The 17,944-nt window shown below is 46.0% G+C and overlaps 1 protein-coding gene across 1 annotated transcript; it reads right to left on the bottom strand.

The window, feature by feature from the left end:
* Positions 1-10,068, bottom strand: LOC6595128. Its single transcript, XM_002020258.2, has 2 exons — positions 10,027-10,068; positions 1-415 (listed from the first exon to the last, which is right to left on the bottom strand). The coding sequence occupies exons 1-2, from the start codon at positions 10,066-10,068 to the stop codon at positions 14-16; spliced, it is 444 nt and encodes a 147-aa protein (XP_002020294.1). The 3' UTR covers positions 1-13.
* Between the last annotated feature and the right edge of the window lie 7,876 nt (positions 10,069-17,944).

The raw sequence follows: 17,944 nt of genomic DNA on the forward strand, positions 1-17,944 counted from the left end.
ATATATATTTTATTTATCTTTTTTTTTGCTTCATGTAATCCTTGACCCAATGACCAAATCTTCCGGAGGTGGCACACTTGTAGGCCTGGTAGGCCCATTCATTAGGTTGATTTAGGCGCTGCTCTCTCCTGTTGCAGTAGCCAACCACGAGCTGGAGTTCCTCCATTTGGTTGTGGCCTGCAAAGATCTTTGCTATCCGCTTGGAATTGTAGCCACTCTCGTCCGACCACAGGCCGAGCTTCTCCACAAGACATCTCAAGGTCTCCGCATCCTGTCCATCCGAAAGCGACTGAAGGCGACAACTGTCCAGATCTTTATACACCTGCTCGGGGCTTGGCAGCTGCCAGTCCGAAGCCGCCCTTGTCGATGGCACGGCGAGAAGTAGGAGGCAGCTCCAGCTGCTGTATTCGGCTGTCTACGATTCGGGATTGGAGCAAGCTCGAAGCCACTTGTCTCTTTTATAGAAATGTTCTCTGGGCTGAAACCAGTTCTAGAAGTGCCGCCGATTCATGATGCGGCATTGACATTAACCTAGAATTCATGGAAAATAAAACTGCCGGCTGCGAATCTAATTGTGTGTCGTACAATTCGTAGATGAACTGATGTAATGCTCCAGCCCCCCTCTCGGGCAGATAAAGTGCTCTGATGTCTCGATTAAACAGGTGGCAAGCAGTAAGTTTCATTCTCAGAGACCCAGGTTATTGGGTACTCGTGTACCTACTTTGAAGCGGGTTCAAGATCATCATAGACCCATTATCCTGGAACGTAACGTCTGGATAAATTGAGTGATGAGACATTGAAATGCCTAAAGACATTAGATCTCTGTTTGTTTCTTTGGAACCATCAATATATCCCATGGATATCGCTAGCAAAACTCCAGATACACCTTCATACATTTCCCAATCTCCCGTATCTCTCACTTCCGACAATAATGGCATCGTTTAAACTGCAACTGCAACTGCAACTGCAATTATAAGTGCGCGGCTCATTGAATCAGGCGTTAATTTCCAAAGGTCTGCCCACCCTCAACCTGATTTCAGGACCTTTATTAAACATTCCAATCACACGTGAACTGCTCTTTATGGATGTGTTTTTTTATCCGCTGTTTTCCGCTGCTCCCATCCTTTGAGCGGTCTTGGGCCCTTGGACTTTCTCCGCCGACTCGACTGTGACTACTTCATTAACAACTCGATGGGGGGGCTTTTTCACGCTGCAATAGACTTTTCCGCGCCACTCAACCCGTGCACATGTCAGCCCCGTTTGACAAAGCTAATTTCACTGCGACGGCTCAGGCCTTATAGCCCAGAGCCCAGACCTGCGGCTTTCCCCACCAGCCATCCAGCCAGCCAGCCAGCCAGCCAGCCAGGCAAACGCCAAACAAACACTTCACACGACCTATTCAATTATTTCTCAATTAAATGTCGTGTAAAGAAGTCATCATCATCGGTATCGTCGGTATCGTCATTGAACGGCAGTCCCCATCCATGAGCACTTGGCACATTTGGCCCAAACCAAGCCCGGGACGGGATCGGGTTTGAGCTTGCAAATGGGCGGATGCATTTCACGAGTGTCGAATAGTCAAAGGCAGGGCGAATTCAATTTGGGTTTTCATTTCCATTTACCTTTGCCCCCGCCGGGGTTAGTTTTCCGTGCAGCATTAAGTACTTAGTTTCAAAGAGTTTCCAGCAAAAACTGAAGAAAAAAAAAAAGAGAAGAGAAGAAATCCGATGAATGACTCGAAACGAAGTGAAATCAAATGAAAGAATGGAATAGAATAGAATTTGAGCAGCAATATCTACAGGAATCGAATCGTATGTTTTCGTCAAATGTTTTATGTGGGGCAAATAAATGTGTGAGCTTGATCGATTTCCGATTGTAAAACAATTCAAATATTTGGAAATATATTTGTGAATACTTATAATATTACACCTTTCCACTTCCGTGCTTAGTTCTCACTTATTTCTATGAACTATTCATACGGAATACTCGTCCATAATTGATGCATTACTCTCTAAATTTTAGCATACATACAGCACTCTACCTACACTTACATTCTTCCCACATTCCACCCTGCCTCCTCCCTCTATGGTCCTTTTTTTAGTACAGTTTACTCTTGAACGTTCCATCCCCTTTTCATATGCTTTTGGGGTTTAATGGTCTGCGACTTGTTTCTTTTGAATGTGCATTGTTTCTCCACTTGGGCCCCGTTTCCCGCTTATGTTCTCTGCCCCAATCTCAAACTGTTTCCATTGTATGCAACCATCTGCACAGGTGGCCCTCAGACCCTGCCGCATGGGGCAGACGTTCATTGAGGCTGCTCTAATTGCAACTTTGAAACTCAATTGGGTAGACACAAGGCCAGGCGGGGCTACCGTGGGTCAGCAGCAGCGCCACTTCTCTCGGCCATAAACCACCAATTAAATATAAATGCTTGCGCTTTTCTGAGCACCGTTCCTCTTTCTTTTTTTCCATTGCTCTCAATTTTACAGTTTACAATTTGCACATGGACCGTGTCCGAGTGGGAGTGGGAGTGGGAGTCGGGGCGGAAGGTCAGTTTCATATTGCTCGCATGTTGAAAAGGACCCCAGGACACGTGCGTTTTGTTTAAGCCCGCTGGGCGGGCATTATTCTTCGCCTGCTTTTATGTGCTGGTCGTCCAAGGACCTGCTAACGATGGGCCATATGGAGAGTTTTCCTTGGATCGCGGCTTGGGTCTGCATTTTAGTGCTGAACAGCTGCTGGCCAGAAATGCGACAGTAAAAACTTTTCCGTCCCGAAAATGGGGAGTCTCTGCCAGAGGGGCGTGGCCTTTGGTAGGCGACACATTGTGCCAAAACTTTTCTCCCCATTCCCTGTAGTTGGTGGCCTAAAAGTTTTCCTCCCCCCGCCCCAAAAGTTTAGCGCACGAGAGAGGACTAGGAAAATGCTAGAAAATTGGAATACTTTCCAAGTTGGAAAGTTTATTCCGAATGCAAAGGCATTCTTTATATCTGAGAGGGGCTGCGGGGGCCTGCAGGACTGGGGACTCGGCAATTTTTCCCCAACTTAATTAATTATTAATTAGTGAATCATCTCAAAGCCAAACAAGTGGCCGATAGCTGGTAAAAAAAAGCAGAAGTAAAAAAATTGTGTATAAAAATAAATTCATGTTAAAACATCGCACAAAAGGCCATGCCTGGAGGAGGAGGAGGGGGAGAGGGAAAGAGAGAGAGAGTGATGGACACGGGGGACACGGGCGCGGACGCGGACGTGGAGGTGGACAGGAGCTGGAGGTCAGCGCGTGCTGTGGCTTTTGTTGACCGCACTCCGCGCATTAGCGTGGCTAAATTACGGACCAGTTGGGTAGGATCAGGACTCGGGATGCCCTGCCATTGAGTGTACTTGTCCACTCTTATCGCGGTCGTGGAAGGAGTAGTGGCAGCAGCGGTGGGTGGAGCAGGAGCACTGTGGTAATTGGAATTAATTTAGCATTAAGCTGCATTTTCTTTAGCCAACTTGCCGTGAGAGTGGGCGTGGACTCTCTGGTGGACTCTCTTCATTATGAAGTACCAACATTTTGTATACTTTTTTTCTATTCCTCGTTCACTTCGTTCTGGCTCTTGTTCTTGTTCTTTTTTATGCATAGACATCGCTTGGGTTGTTAATTAATTGCGCTTAGTTACTGCCGCAAATGGCAGTTGGCAAATGATCTCGGTCCGTGGTCCGTGGTCCATCGTCCATGGTCCATGGTCGAGGGCGTGGCAGGCAGAAGCTCGGAGTCATTAGCGGGCAAGCAATTAGCAGAAGTTGGCACTGGAACGCAGTGCTGCAAAATATTCCCAATTAAAGAAAGGCTTAAGAATAATTTCATTGCATTTATTATCTGAACAGAGTTCGATAATGGACCCGCATAATCACAATCCACTTACAATGTCTGCATTTCAAATCAAAGGCAACAATTGCACTCGTCTAAGCACACACACAAGCACAGACACAGACACTTACGAGGACGTACAGAGATATACATATAGTATTGTAGTATTCAAAGGACCTACATGGCGTATGCGCAATGCGAATGCGAATGCCGGGCGGGGGACAAGAGACAAGTGAAGGGCGAGTGAGATAGCTACAATTTGTCTGCAACTTATTGATATTTTACCCACTCCGAGGGTTAACAATGTAATTTACGTGTGTGTTCGATAAGAGATTAAAGGGGAAAATAATCATTGTATTTAGATTAGAGCTTTCTTGCAGAAGCTTATTGGTATTTCAGGAAAATATGTTTATTTTTAGGGGAATTCTTTCCAAAAAGAATACTTTGTCTCCTCTCTTTATGTGAGGGTTTTTACCAGCCTTTACTCAGTCTTTGATTGTTTCACAGGGGGATTTGCTGGGACCTTTCGTCACCAAATGCCAATTCCTTTCGAGCACTTCTCGAGCAACCCTTTCGCCCAGATCCTTGGCTTTTCTCGACAAACTTCCACAGTCAATCGGAGGGGGCGGCTGACTGCGTCTTGTTACTGTTTTATCTGTTTTTCGTGTCCGCCACGCCACGCCCCCGGCCTCCAAGAGCTCCTGCCAGCCGCCTCCACCCTGTGCAGAACTCATTGCTACTCATTAACCTGTGCGTGTGTGCTTGTGTGGGTGTGTGGGTGTGAGTTTGTGGGTGGATGGGTGCTATAAAATCCTTTTGTTCGCCAGCTGACAATCGCCAGCATTGCACTCGCTTCCACTCCGCCTGGGCTCCGGTTCTGGGCTCCATTGTTGTAGATATATATTGTAGATAGTCATTGTGCTATCTTTCGCTTGATTACGGCCAAGGGATTTTTGGCACACACACACACACAAACATACGTACACACGTACTCACCTCCTTTCCATCCTTCCATTGTTTGCTGGCATTTGACCGCGTGTTTGGCACTGGCAATTTCGTAATAATCCTGACTGCCTGCCTGGTGCCTGCTGCCTGCTCCCATCCCAATCCGATTTCTAGTTCCACATCCACCTCCACACCTTGGCAACCATTAAGTGGATACGCTTATTATCCTTTGTTGGCGTTGATATGTGCACAGCTCTCTCTCTCTCTCTATCTATCCATCTATCGCTCCTGCCTGACCTGGAAGTTCTGTGTAATTTTATTCATAAACCCAACTACCAGGCCAGGCTTAGACAAGGATTCGGTGTGGTGTGGTTTGGTGCGGTTTCTGGGTATGGGTGCACCTGGGGGAATGGGGCATGTTTTGTTTTTGCTGCTGGCAGTTGGCAAGGCACCAAAAAACACACAGCAGGCGGCTGGCTGGCTGGCTTTGGCTGGTCTGGCTTTGGCTTTTGTGTCAATGAATACAATAACCAAATTAAATAACCAAGGTGATGCAGCCAGGCCCATAAATCTGTTGCCTGCAGGCACGTCAGGGGCCATTCAGCTCGAAGACTTCGAAGGGGTTACAAATGCGGTACAGAGAACACGGTACGCTGCAATTAGCGTACTTACTCCACTAATAGATACTTATCTGCGGATCATAACTCATGGCTGACAACAATACGGCTTGCCTGGGAAAGGATCTTCGTCGCCCCTCTCACTGGAGGCTATCACTTTTGATATCCAATTTGTTTATTTGCGTTTATTCTGCCAGAAAATCAAAATAAACGCTGCGGGGACACATTTTTCCACATGTCCATACATCCTCGGTTCAAATGGCAAACAAATAATGACGGGGGAGACTCAAGTGCAACAGCCTTCCCACACAGATAGTCGAGCACATCCTTTAGATACATTTGGTCTGCCCGTCTCGGCCAGGTCGTACCTTTCTTCCACTTGACTGGATCGCCTGCGAACGCATCATCTCGGGCACTTGAGCTCTGGTTTTCCCCCCTGCAAACATTTTTATTTGCTTGTTTTCTTTGCTGATTTCGTTTTTCTTGGGTACTTTCTTTTTTCTTTCTTTTTTTGGGGGAAATTGCAAGCAATTTAACTGCAATTAAATTGCAATTTGCCACACACAGAGAGACAGCTTCAGGATTGCGCAAGCAGCCGAATCCCGCACAAAGGCGTCAGTTTTTGTATTTTGCAGAGTTTTCCTTCTGCTCCGAAGGACTGACTGTGGGAGCTGCCGCTTGCCGCTTGCCGCCATTGTGTTACCTTTGTGTGGGCCCTGGCAAAGGGAAAGAACACTGAAAACCTTTCCTTTGCATTTGCAGAGTTTACAATTATTTTCGCACTAAAAGCGAGTGCCAGAGGCGCCACCGCCCCCCCACCCCTTGCTCAGAGCAGCCCCTCCTGCGGCTCTTGACTTGCCCCTTATTGCTGCTTTCTTTGTGCGCGGCGCATAACAAAATGGCCGACTTCTTATCTGGCCCATTGTACACGCCCTCCCTCTCGCTCCGCCACTCCCTCGCCCCAGCACACACACACTTTCCATCTCTGTTCCTCGTTTGGTGTTTGGTGGGCAGCGGCGCGTGCTTTATAAATTGTATTTAAAAGATGTACCAAAGCCAAACAATTCCTTTGAACAAATGCCACAAATAAATGCTGGCCTTGCACCGCGAGTGCTTTGTGCGGCAGGGTCTGGAGCAGCTGGTACTCGTGGTAGGTGCTCTAATCGCAGTTTACCGCAGAGAGTGGAAGGTTAAAGCTCCTTGGCACTGTTAATGATTCGACTTCAAAGATGGAAGCTGAATTCGCTGTAATGCAACTGTAATTCGTTTCCACATTATCCTTTGGGAGAAGGTGAAATAATCTACCCGAAATTATCTTTAAAGGCTACAATTTCGTATAATGATTACGCCATTCCCAGCGTTCTCTTTCCGATTCTCCCCTACAAAATGCCCATATTTAAATGGAGATTAATCATTCCGACTGTCAAGTATATGATCTCTCGATTATCCCCGGAATTAATTGCTTGTCGTGCCCGAAACACCTCGTCTTACGTGTTCAAACTGCCAAATTTGTCGCTAGATTGTTATTACGCATAAAACGTATATTAATTGACATTTAGCCAAGTGAAGCGCGGAGATACTAGGTGCTGGAAAAGGGGCAAGTGCAGAAGTTCTCCTTGGGCCGTGGGGCCATGTGCTGAATATTTAATTTAATTTAATTAAATTCGCCTGGAAAATAACTTTGCAAACAGCAACAACAAGTGCCCCGGCGTAATGAGAAAAATTTGCATAAATATGTCTTGTCGCTTCTCGTATCCCATTGCCAGTGCCAGTGCCTTGAGTTGAGTGTTTGTAGCCGAAATGAAAGTTATTTCCCAGTTCATTTCGTGCCGGCTGGTGGACGAACTTCTCCTGCAGAGATCCTGCTGCTCCTGGTGGGGTGAGATGTCGCTAATCCTTTGCAGGCAAATGCTGGCATATGCCAACACCAGAGAATCAAATGCCAAATTAAATTTTAAATAACTCTCCAATGCCAGAGACGCGGCGGGTGGGGGAGGAGCCGGCCGAAAAGGATAACAACATTTTCAAATGTTTAAAAAATTTCGCTACTTATTCAGAAAAAAACGATGAGCACGTGCCGCACATAAAGCGGCTAGCGACGCCCATCCCCCCCCATCCCCCAGCTCCCTTTGTCCTCCTAGGATGCTGCATCTAATCCCGATTCCGTCAGCTTAATGTCACCAAAACATATTTCACTTTCACAAATCGAAAACAAATTCTACCCGCTGCAAGTTACAAAAATACGAGGATACATATACCTATATCCTTTTTGTCCGCTTTTTGTGTGTGTTTGCCTGATAAATTGTTATCCTGTTGTGGCCTCAAGTGTGCGTCAAGTCCTTGTTTGAGTTGCCTTTGTTGCTGGTCAGTCCGGGCTCGTTATTTCGTTGGTCTGCAATTTATTTGAAGAGTTCTACTTCCTTCTTTCCGCTGGGATGGGGACGGACCTCGCCATGTAGCTGATGCATGAATTATGCGTTTTAGCTGTTTTTGATCATTTTTTGCGGCCATGGTCCGTACGTATTTTCCCCTCCAAACAGAAAGTTTGTCTGTCAAAACTGTGCAACTTTGTAAGGCTACCGTGGGATGGGAGTGGGAATATTTGGGGTACAATTGTGCCTAGAAATGGACAGAAAGTTGTCAAACAGTGTTTTGTATCAACTCTCAAATGATTAAAGATTCAAAATAAAGAATAAAGATGGTTTTATGGACTCCTTATTGATTTACAACTCAAATAAAAGAATACTCTTTAAGAGTAGATTCCCATGCTATAGATATAAATATTGGTACCATTTGTCGCTCCCAATTGATCTAAATCGTTTGATTGAGCACCACTCACCCTTGCTTCAAAGTCCATCTGGAAAGGCAGTGCCACAACCACTGTGCGGCCTGTGTCCTGCCCTGTTCGGGCTGCACCCCTTTTTCGGATGGCTGGCCCTGGCCCTGGTCCTGGCCCGCTCTAATAAACTTAACAATAACGGCTTTTTTATCACCCCTCCCAGGGCATTCGTCATAAATAATTCTAATAATAAATTAAATGCATCCGCAACAGCTCGGTCTCGGGATCGGGCTCGAGCTCGGATGGGTAGCGTTTTCGGGTCTGGGTCAGTGATGAGTGAGTGAGTTCTATAAACGATTTGCACCCCCATTTGTCTTGCCAGGATCAGACAGTTATCCCTGGCAATCGGGCAGGAGCACACAATGCACGGCCACCACAAACCCATTCTCCAAACCTCATCCGCATCCTCAACCCATCGGTTCCAATTTGCTTTTTGAAATGTTTGTGTCCGCTCGAGGACTCGCCAACATTTGATTTGTATTTGGGAAAGTCAGTTGAGCGTGGCCAAGCAAATTGAATTAAATTATTGTGTTGCCATTCGAGACTCGTTGGAGAGTTTTAATTACCAATTCGTTTAGCCCAGACACCTGGCTAAGAATGGCCGCAAAACCCAGGAGTATTTGGGGCGGGGGCGGGCGGGGAGCTGGCACTCAATCAAATTCGTGTAATGAACTTATTTACACACTTTCCGTGACGAAATTTGATGGGCGCTTGCGGTTGAGATGAGTTGGCAAATGAAATTTGGGAATGTCACCCACAGACACCAGTCAGCCAGCACCAGCACCAGACCCAGCCCCACAGCCGCAGCCACAGCAGCAGCAATCTACCCAAGCAACCACCAGCAGACACCACCTCCAACCACCTCCAACCACCTCCCCCAATCATTGTTAGGCTTTGCCTTTTGACACGCACACCCGCCACCGACCCCAGGCCGGATAGAAATACCTTCTACATCTCCATCTCCGTGTCTCCCCTTCACCTTTGGATGGCTAAATATTACAAAGTGTTTTTGCGCCCGTGGCAGCGCGTCCAAAATAAAGGGGGCGTTGTATTTAGCCGTGGAACGACTCTGAATGAGGGGAAATTCTGGTATGGGAGTAGGAGAAGCGACGTTTATTGGCAATAATTATGCCAGGCTGCTGTCGACGTCCGACCGAGAACCCAGCCACCCCAATTCCAAGGATCCCCATCCGTGCGTTCTTCCACTCCCAATGCCAGCAGACAATGTCAAAGTGTGATTTTTCGCTTGAAATACTTTTGCACAAATGCCGCTGCCATTGAGCGGGGAAAATATGTTTTACTGGCATTTTGAATTATGTTGGAGTGCGCTCGTCGACCGCCCGTTTATTGTGTAGTCCCAGAATGGGGGGGGATGTGGAGGTATCATTGAAAATTGAAATTTATCTTATATTTATTGATGAATGGGAATTGTGACAGTTCTGAAATTTGTGCAGATGGAGGGTGCAATTTAGGGGATAGGTTTGTGCTAATTTGTTCTTTAATATCTAGCAAGCAAATGGGGCTAATGCTCCTGTACTTGTAGGTAAAGAACTTTGTACTGCATCTCAATCCAAAAGTTATCCCCCATCAAACGAATCTCATTTGGCTACATAAAACGTATTTCCATGTGCCGGCATTTCGAGTCACATCTGAAGTGGCCGCGACTTGAGCACAAACGGAGTTTAATGTATTTTATATGCGGCATTTAAAGGTTAAATTTCCTGGAATTAAGTGTGCTTCCCGGAGCTTCTGCAGCCTCAGAGGAGACCCACTCTCTCGGCGGCTCTCGGATGATCGTCATCATCATCGGCCATTATGCGAAGGCTGCGCCTGCGCGCTCCGAAGGAGGTGGAGGGAAACCCTGGCTCACAATGGAGACCCCGACGCAAATCACTTGAACATATAATATAAACTTGTGTATTGTATATGTATACTTTACACATAACTTCATTTTGTGGGCATTATGTGCGCATTTCCATCATTCGAATCACAATGAACACGCGAGTGCCCACAAAGAACTTCTCTCTCATTGTGTGTGTGTATTTGTGTGTGCCATTGTTCCCATTGTGCAATGTGTTAAAAAGTTGTAAGCATTCTTCTTTCTCTCAATATTCGATACCCATGCCGAAACCGATGCCAATTCCAACTCCAACTCCAAGATCTTTCGCCTCTGCGCAGGCGCAGCATCTTAAATTTCCATTTCTATTCCATATCCTGCACCCAAGTTCTCGTATCTGACAATCCATTTCAGTCCAACGAGACCTCACTTGGGGATTTTTATGAAATTGTAATTCAATTAAATGCGAATACAAAGTGGAACACTTGGTACTTCCTACTTCGAGTCTGCGCTCCTTTGTCCCGATAATTGTGGTTGTAATTGATATTTGCTGGCCCAGGCCCTGGCCCAGGCCCTGGCCCCGGCCCCGGCCCCGGCCCTGGTCGGAGCAATTCAATTAAGTGCTTCGACAAAAGATTAATTGTGCGTGTGGGCGAGGCCGTTTAGAGAATGGTTTTCTTGCTAAATAGAAAGCGAGCCCCACACCAGGAGCAGTGCGATTCGGACTCAGCTTCAGCTGCAACAGAATGACAAGACAACAATTCGCCTGCGAATTGCTCATTGGTATTGCCCATACGCCCCATACGCCGCATGCCAGCACGAGCCATTTGCGAAGAACATGATATAAATTGTACCCATCAGGCCACAACTATGTCACACCACACACATGACGTCAAGGCCTGGCAAATCGGAATGGTCTGTCATATAGCAATGTAATGTAATGCCCATGCCCCTCAAGAGTCCTGGCACATGGCGAATTATGTTTTGACATCGCTGAGAACTGAGCAGCGGGCGATAAAAGACAAAATAACTTTGTTAACGAGGCTCTTAAGCACATGCACATGCCCTCTAAGACAATCGCATAACAAATGGTTGTCACTCACTCCCCATTTTCCCCCCATCTCCTGCCTCGTACTCCTCCACACACCCTCACACACACACTCGTTTAAAAAGTACGTGAAAATGTGAGCAGAAAAATGTGAAACGACTTTTCCAAGAATGAGAGGCAGAGGCTGAAAAGGGTGGCAGGACTCCGAGTCGGCATTGGCAGTGGGTGGGTGGCGCATTATCCTTTCGAGAAATGCTAATGTTATAGCAGGCAGCCGGAGCGAATATAACCGAAAAAAGATAAATATGCAAATATGTTTTGTTTTTTTCCTGTCTTGTCTTGGCTTTCCATCTATATTTTCCCATTTTGCCGGTTTGCCATTTCTTCATTTGAGCAGCGGCATAGTTGCGGTCGCTATATGAAGTCGTTAATGTGCTCGTTGCTGGATGATATCCTTTTTTATTCGGCATGATAGAGCATGTAAAGGGGCAACAGGACTGGGCAAAGAGGTTTGTTGAATGATATTTTTAATATACGAGAAATTGAATGGAGTTAAGATGATAGAATCTTTATTGTTCGTTGATCGTTTAAGGGATTCTTTCAGGGATCCTTTAAGGGATTGTCAGAATGTGTGTTCAACGAAGATCTAAAGGATACTAGCCTGTATTAATACAGCAAACCATATGCGATTACTTAGAGTATTCAATAGTCTCTCTCCGATGGTTTGCTGCCCTCTCAGACGGCATTGAATTTCAATATGAAATATTTTTCTATTTCCATACTTTTTTCCTTTTTCCTTTTTCTATTTTGGGGGCGACGATTGCTTTTTTGCTACAGCAATTTATACACTAAACAAAATTTGAATAAAAATCTGAGTAAATTGCAGACATGCGCCCATTTCCAGACCGATGCCCTCGGACCGAAAAAAATATGCGAAGACAAAGGATGCAGCCTTTGCCAGCATTGAGCGTTTTGCATTCTTTGTGTCGGTCCTAATTCGGTTACGGTCTGAGGGGCCATAACCATTAGCCCTGGGCATTAAGCAAATGCGCGTGTCATTACAAATTATTAACAATTCCAAGTGGAGGAAGTGCCAAACAAAAGCCAAGTCCAGTCCGGTGAAGGCAAGTCAATTGAGGAAGCGAGGCTGAGCGAGTCTGAGCGAGGGTTGGGAGAGTTGTCAAAGAATTTGTCGTTGCCTTGCCACGTGGGGCAGAAGGAGAGTCGAACATGGAGTTCGCATGATTTAAATGCCATTTTAATTGAGTTCCAGAACTGTTAACTGGATGGCAGCGGAGGCTGTGTGGCAGCGTGGCAGTGCCACCCCCCGTTGGTGTGCATTGCCAACAACGCTTTTCAGTCGCATTCAAATGAAATCTGCCACCAGCTGGGAGTTGGATTGGGATTGGGATGGAGCGTGTGGTAGAGAAACATGTCGCATGCCGCACACTCACAGTATGGACGAAGTAACAACGATGACTACTGTATGTATGTACATATAGTATTTTTATATACAGTGAAATCTCCATAGAGTGGACACCCAAGCGGATTGATTGCTTGGTGGGAAAACAAAAAAAGAACGAGAAATATATTGGGCCTACAATCTTTGCTGGATACCCATTCTGTCTGTCCGTCCAGAGAGCTTTCACTGTATGTATGTATGTGTGTGTGTGTGGTAGTGGCAGCCTTGCCAAAAGGGGGCGTTGCAATGCCAAGTGGTCAGATCTCGCAGTCAGCGCGCCATTGCTGTGCTTGTAATTATGAAACTATGCGGAAAGTGCCCCTGTCTGTATTGGTGAGCACTTCCGGCTGCCATTGTGTGTGAGAGTGTGTGCGTGTGTGTGTATCGCTTCTTTGAAACTTTTCCCATTGGCTGATGCTTCTCTTGCCACTGCCACTGCCACTGCCACTACTCCACTCCTCCTGTTCTGTTCTGCTCTGCTCTGCTCTGTTCCATTGTGCCTTGCCGCACAACTCGAAATCAATATCAGTTGTATCCTTCGGCAGCAACAAAAGAAGCTGCTGATTGACAGAAACAATTCACACACGCACACACGTACCCGTGGAGGGGTAGTCGTAGTCGTAGTCGTTGAGGGGCATACCCGGCACAATCGGAGAACAACCCTTCAACACTCAACTACATTTTGATTAAAATTTTATTTGTAGCTGCGCTTCCAAATACAATACATTTTACTTCCTTTGGAGCGTATACACTACTCTCGAACAACAAAGCACACAAAAGAGAATCCTTTTCAGTTTTATTTGATTATTTTTTTTCCTTTTGCTGCTTGTCCACATTCCGAGGGGTTGGTCCCCGGCTCCGACCGAAGTCCTGCCATGTCCTGTCCCCGGCCAACGAAAAAAAGCTGCCATTCGCCTGTGAAATAAAATGTATAACTTCCATTATTATTTTTGATGTAGTAGTTCTCTCCCGTTGTCACCCCTCCCCCCACCGTCCCGTCTCACTGACGCCTCCACTGGGATGCCTGCCTGCCCCACACTTTCCCCAATGCCTTTCTTTGGACTATTTTATTTTAATATTATTTTAAATAATACGTTCTTTTTCCACTCTCCCTGTCAGCTGTCTGTAGGGTTTCGTTCGCCTCCGCCTCCCTCTTCCTCCCTCTCTGTTTGGCGGGGCTGCTGCTCCTTTGTTCCTCCGCTCGCAATTGGAGTAGCTCTTGAGTTACGTTGCCATTTTCGTGCTCTGCTCTCTCACCGGCTCTTTATTATTTGAGCATTTATTTTGCATATTGTATTCTGTTTGTTTTTTATTCGCCTTTTGTGGCTCAAGTGCAGGGATATAGTGGGATATAGTGGAGAGAATTGCTTTTTAGTGTTGAACATTTTGTTGTACTGCCATTTCCTTTCTTTGACGGTGTTGGGGTAGAGCAGAGAAAGGATTGTTGCACAATATAAGCAATCCTAATTTGTGAAAGGATACTTTATATACTGGTGGGTAAAACAGGATCTACAGCCTCGATTTAAGTCACCTAAACAGATATCTTCTGCTCATACATTTTACACGTGTTATTCCCATGCTTTCCCATGACCGAAATTTATTTAAACCATCATCTCAACGCGTGCCAATTAGTCTTTAAACGGGGACACATCAAACACGGAACAGACCACAGCATTCCACGTGTCCTGGACAAAGGACTTGTCACACTCGCCGACACACACACAAGCGAATTTGTTGTCAATTAAACAAACAAATAAACTGTTGGATAAACATCAACGCCCCCTTTATGAGGCAAATCATTGCGTTTAGATATTTATCGCACTCTTAACTCGGGCTAACCCCATCAAGCCACCAAATAATCAACCACCCAGCCACCCAGCCACCCAATCGCCCAATGGCCCAATGGCCTAACCACCGAACCACTTCCCACTCGGGGCTCACACGTTGTGTTGTCAACCACAGAGACAGGCGACAGTCAGTACACGTGACATTTGCGCAGTTGAAAAATCAAAATCCTCAAAACGCTCCGTGGTTTGACGAGGATCGTGAGGACGAAGGGCAGGCAAACAATGAATGAGGGCCACCAACCCCAGAGGGCAGGCCCACGCTTTTTAAAATCCATTTATAGTTTCGGGTTGGTCTTAAAATCACACATACATTAACATTTACATTTACATTCACATCCACGAGTGTAGTCCCAAAGGTACAGTTGCCTTCCACACGGTGTGCCACACGGTAAAGAGCGACATATTCCCCAGATCCAATCAAGAATCGGAAGAGGGAGAAATTTTCGACATGTCGGCTGGGATAAAAGACTAGAGCATCCTCTGCGTCTCCTCCGCATCTCCTCCATGCCCAGGCATGGGCAAATGTAAAAAATCACTGAAAAGACAACATTTCGGAACAAAAAGAAACCAACTAAAAAAACACACGGACAAACACACACCACACACCACACACAATATGTAAATTATGAATTTTGAGTAAACAATCTGCGGAGTGAGTGCATCAAAGAACAGGTCTTCTGCAGAGTGTGGGGGTCGTTTGGGGCCAGGCAGCCATTAGGGATCCCAGCTACTGTATTAAATCACATGCTCAATGCTCCGCCACACACACACACACACACGTGTATCATGTGCCGTGTGTCTGCTTGGGCGGCAAACACCACTAACAGCCGAAAATCAAAATCAAAATCCAAAAAACAAAACAAACCAAAATGAAACGAAACGAACGGAACGGAAAAAAAATTGATTTCTCATCGCTTCGGCAGTTGCTCAACAGACGACGCAGGTTTCTCTATTGATGATGGACTCTCTGGTTATTAGCCGACTCTGCAGCCTCAGCGACACCCATGTGGCACAGTGGTTGGAGGTTGGAGAAAGGGAAATTAGAAGGAAATTTATGCCATTCTAAATCATGAGAAGATCCTTGTCTTTTCTACTACTTACTTACTTTTTACCCGTACTTTTAAGAATCTTCTGAAGAATTTCATCCATATCTGAGTCTGGAATTATAATTTATCCAAGAATTACATCCCTGTGATCCGTGGGTCAAACCAATGTATCTCTAGTGAGCATTCAAGATTCTATTCTGAGCTTAGAGCCTTAGAATACATTCTCTGTTCAGTGCTTGATAACATATCGATTCTAACACATTATGTCTGTAAGTGTGATGAATATTAATCAAAATTCTCGAATTGCATACGCTGATCGTCCCACTGTGCATCGGTGTCGCTGCGTCTCTGGCGGCAAAAAGGTCTGGGCCACCTACTTTACACGTTTGCTACTTGAAATGGCATTTGTTTTCTTTTCTTGGTTTTTTTTTTTCACTCATCCTTCGGTCGTTCCCTCGACTGTCGGTTGTCGGTTGGAAAAATAAAACATTATTTATAAAGAGCGGGGGGACGGAGCAGGGGACCCGGGGGAGCCTGTCGCGGCCAAATTAGTTGTAGCCATATAGCCTCTGACCCGTTGCTTGACAAGCCACAGATTGGGTTACCCAATGAGTCGCTGTATCTTTCATGTTTGACTTGAAAAAATAGAATCTGTGCGAGGGAAGACAACATTTGAAATGTGGAAAAGCAAATAATAACAAATAAATGAAACTAATGCCAGTGAAAATCTCCCGTGGACCACCCTCGATTTGGCCCAAGAGGAAAACATATGCCTCGGCATTTAAACGGTTAAGTAGCGTAACCCTTTGCAAGGGACTCCTTTGAGGAGTCGCTATCGCCTTGGGGTGGGACACTCCATGTGCCATTTCTTGGGCGTTTCTTTTGGAGAGCTTGTTGTTTTCTAATTGACGGGGCACTTTGGTGAGCCGCAAGAGGCACAGGCAAGGGCATGTGCCATCTGCCAGCAGAAAGGGGTTTGGTTTGCTTTGGTTTGGTTTGGTTTCGTCATTCTCCTTTTTGTACTTTGTTCCCATTGCCTCTGGGCTGTATCTAATGCCCGATCTATTTGTCTGTTTGTTGGTTGGTTGGTTGGATTGCTAACTCCCTCTCCATCTCCATCTCCCTCACGGTTGGCGTAATCGCCTGGCTATTAATTCATTGTCTATTATCAAGAATTTCCATGCCTGACATTGTATGCATTTTGTGCCGCCACTCGAGGAGCATATGCATGCTGCCTGCTGCCTGCTGCCGGCTGCCTGCTCTTGGCTCTTGGCTCTCCTCCAGCTTCATTGTTTGGCAATAACTACATGGGCCGCTGCTACTCTGAGATATTATCGACAGCTCATCCTCTAACAAGCGACTGACTGACTGGGCACTGCGAGAACTCCTGTCCAGTCCGTGCCCTATACTGCCCTGCGCTGCCCTGGACCTGCTCTGCACTATCCCTTCTTTGTCCTGTCTATTGTCCACTCAAGCCGAGCGGCCTGGTGCGGTGCTGCGGCCGGCTCTAACCCACAGGCATTGTAGTGCCCTGACAATGGTACACACAGTCCCATTGTTTGGGGTCCAGCAAGCACATAAACATACGAAGAGAGGGCACACATCCTGGATATCCTTGTTGCTGTTGCTGTTGACTTTTCGAGTTCGGCCAGGGCCCACAATGGACAAATTGATATCCAATAATTTAATTTTGTTATCCATTCAGTCGCATGTTGGAAAATAGTTTTGTAATTTGCACTCGGCATGCGTGTAACCGATATTATTGTCCCCGGAAAACTGTCCCTTTGGCTATTGTAAAATTTCCGAAAATGTGCTGGTCATTTTCGCATCCTCCTCTCTCCTCTCTCCACCTCTACCTCTATCTCTATCTCGGATGTGTGTGTGGGCTTAGTTTTATTATAATTTTGTTTATCGTGTCATGCGTCCGAATGGCCAAAACAAAACCCAGCCCGAACCGTTTGTGTGAAAAAGGATTTCACACTTTTCCACACGGCCAGGCGGAATAGTTTTCTCTGGCCTCTGGTTTTGTGGGTTCGGGGAGGTCGTGTGGCACGGCGAATAGTGGCAAATAGATAATGATGGCATGGATTAACGCTTCGCATTATTATTATATGCCCTTCCCATCGTCCTTTGTGATGACCAGTCGGGCATTCCGGCTTGTGGGTGGCCACTACAATTGGTTGTTTGTACGCTGGCTGGTGTCCGTTTTGGGGGGTCCTTTGTTCTCCGCTGTACTTCTCACGATTATAAATTACGTGCGCTGGAAATTAAATATTTAATTAGTTACCCCACGGGTCTCGGACAATGGCGAGTCGGAAAGGAGGCGTATAATTTTCCATTAAATGATTTCATTAATTGATTTGATTAATCAGGCATTCAATGTGGGCCAAGATGTTTTTATTGTTAGCCAGAGGGATTTATCTGAATTTTTAATGGGCGGGATAAATCGG

This window comes from Drosophila persimilis, unplaced genomic scaffold (assembly GCF_003286085.1).
Source record: "Drosophila persimilis strain 14011-0111.01,24,50 unplaced genomic scaffold, DperRS2 tig00000000-arrow-pilon, whole genome shotgun sequence".
NCBI lineage: Eukaryota > Metazoa > Arthropoda > Insecta > Diptera > Drosophilidae > Drosophila > Drosophila persimilis.

Excerpts from the sequence above, each read along its gene's own strand:
- LOC6595128 (XM_002020258.2), bottom strand. The coding sequence starts at position 10,068 with ATGGCCGATGATGATGACGATCATCCGAGAGCCGCCGAGAGA. Across the intron at positions 416-10,026 it reads ATCCGAGAGCCGCCGAGAGA|ACAGCCGAATACAGCAGCTG; the intron begins GTGGGTCTCCTC and ends CCCGAATCGTAG.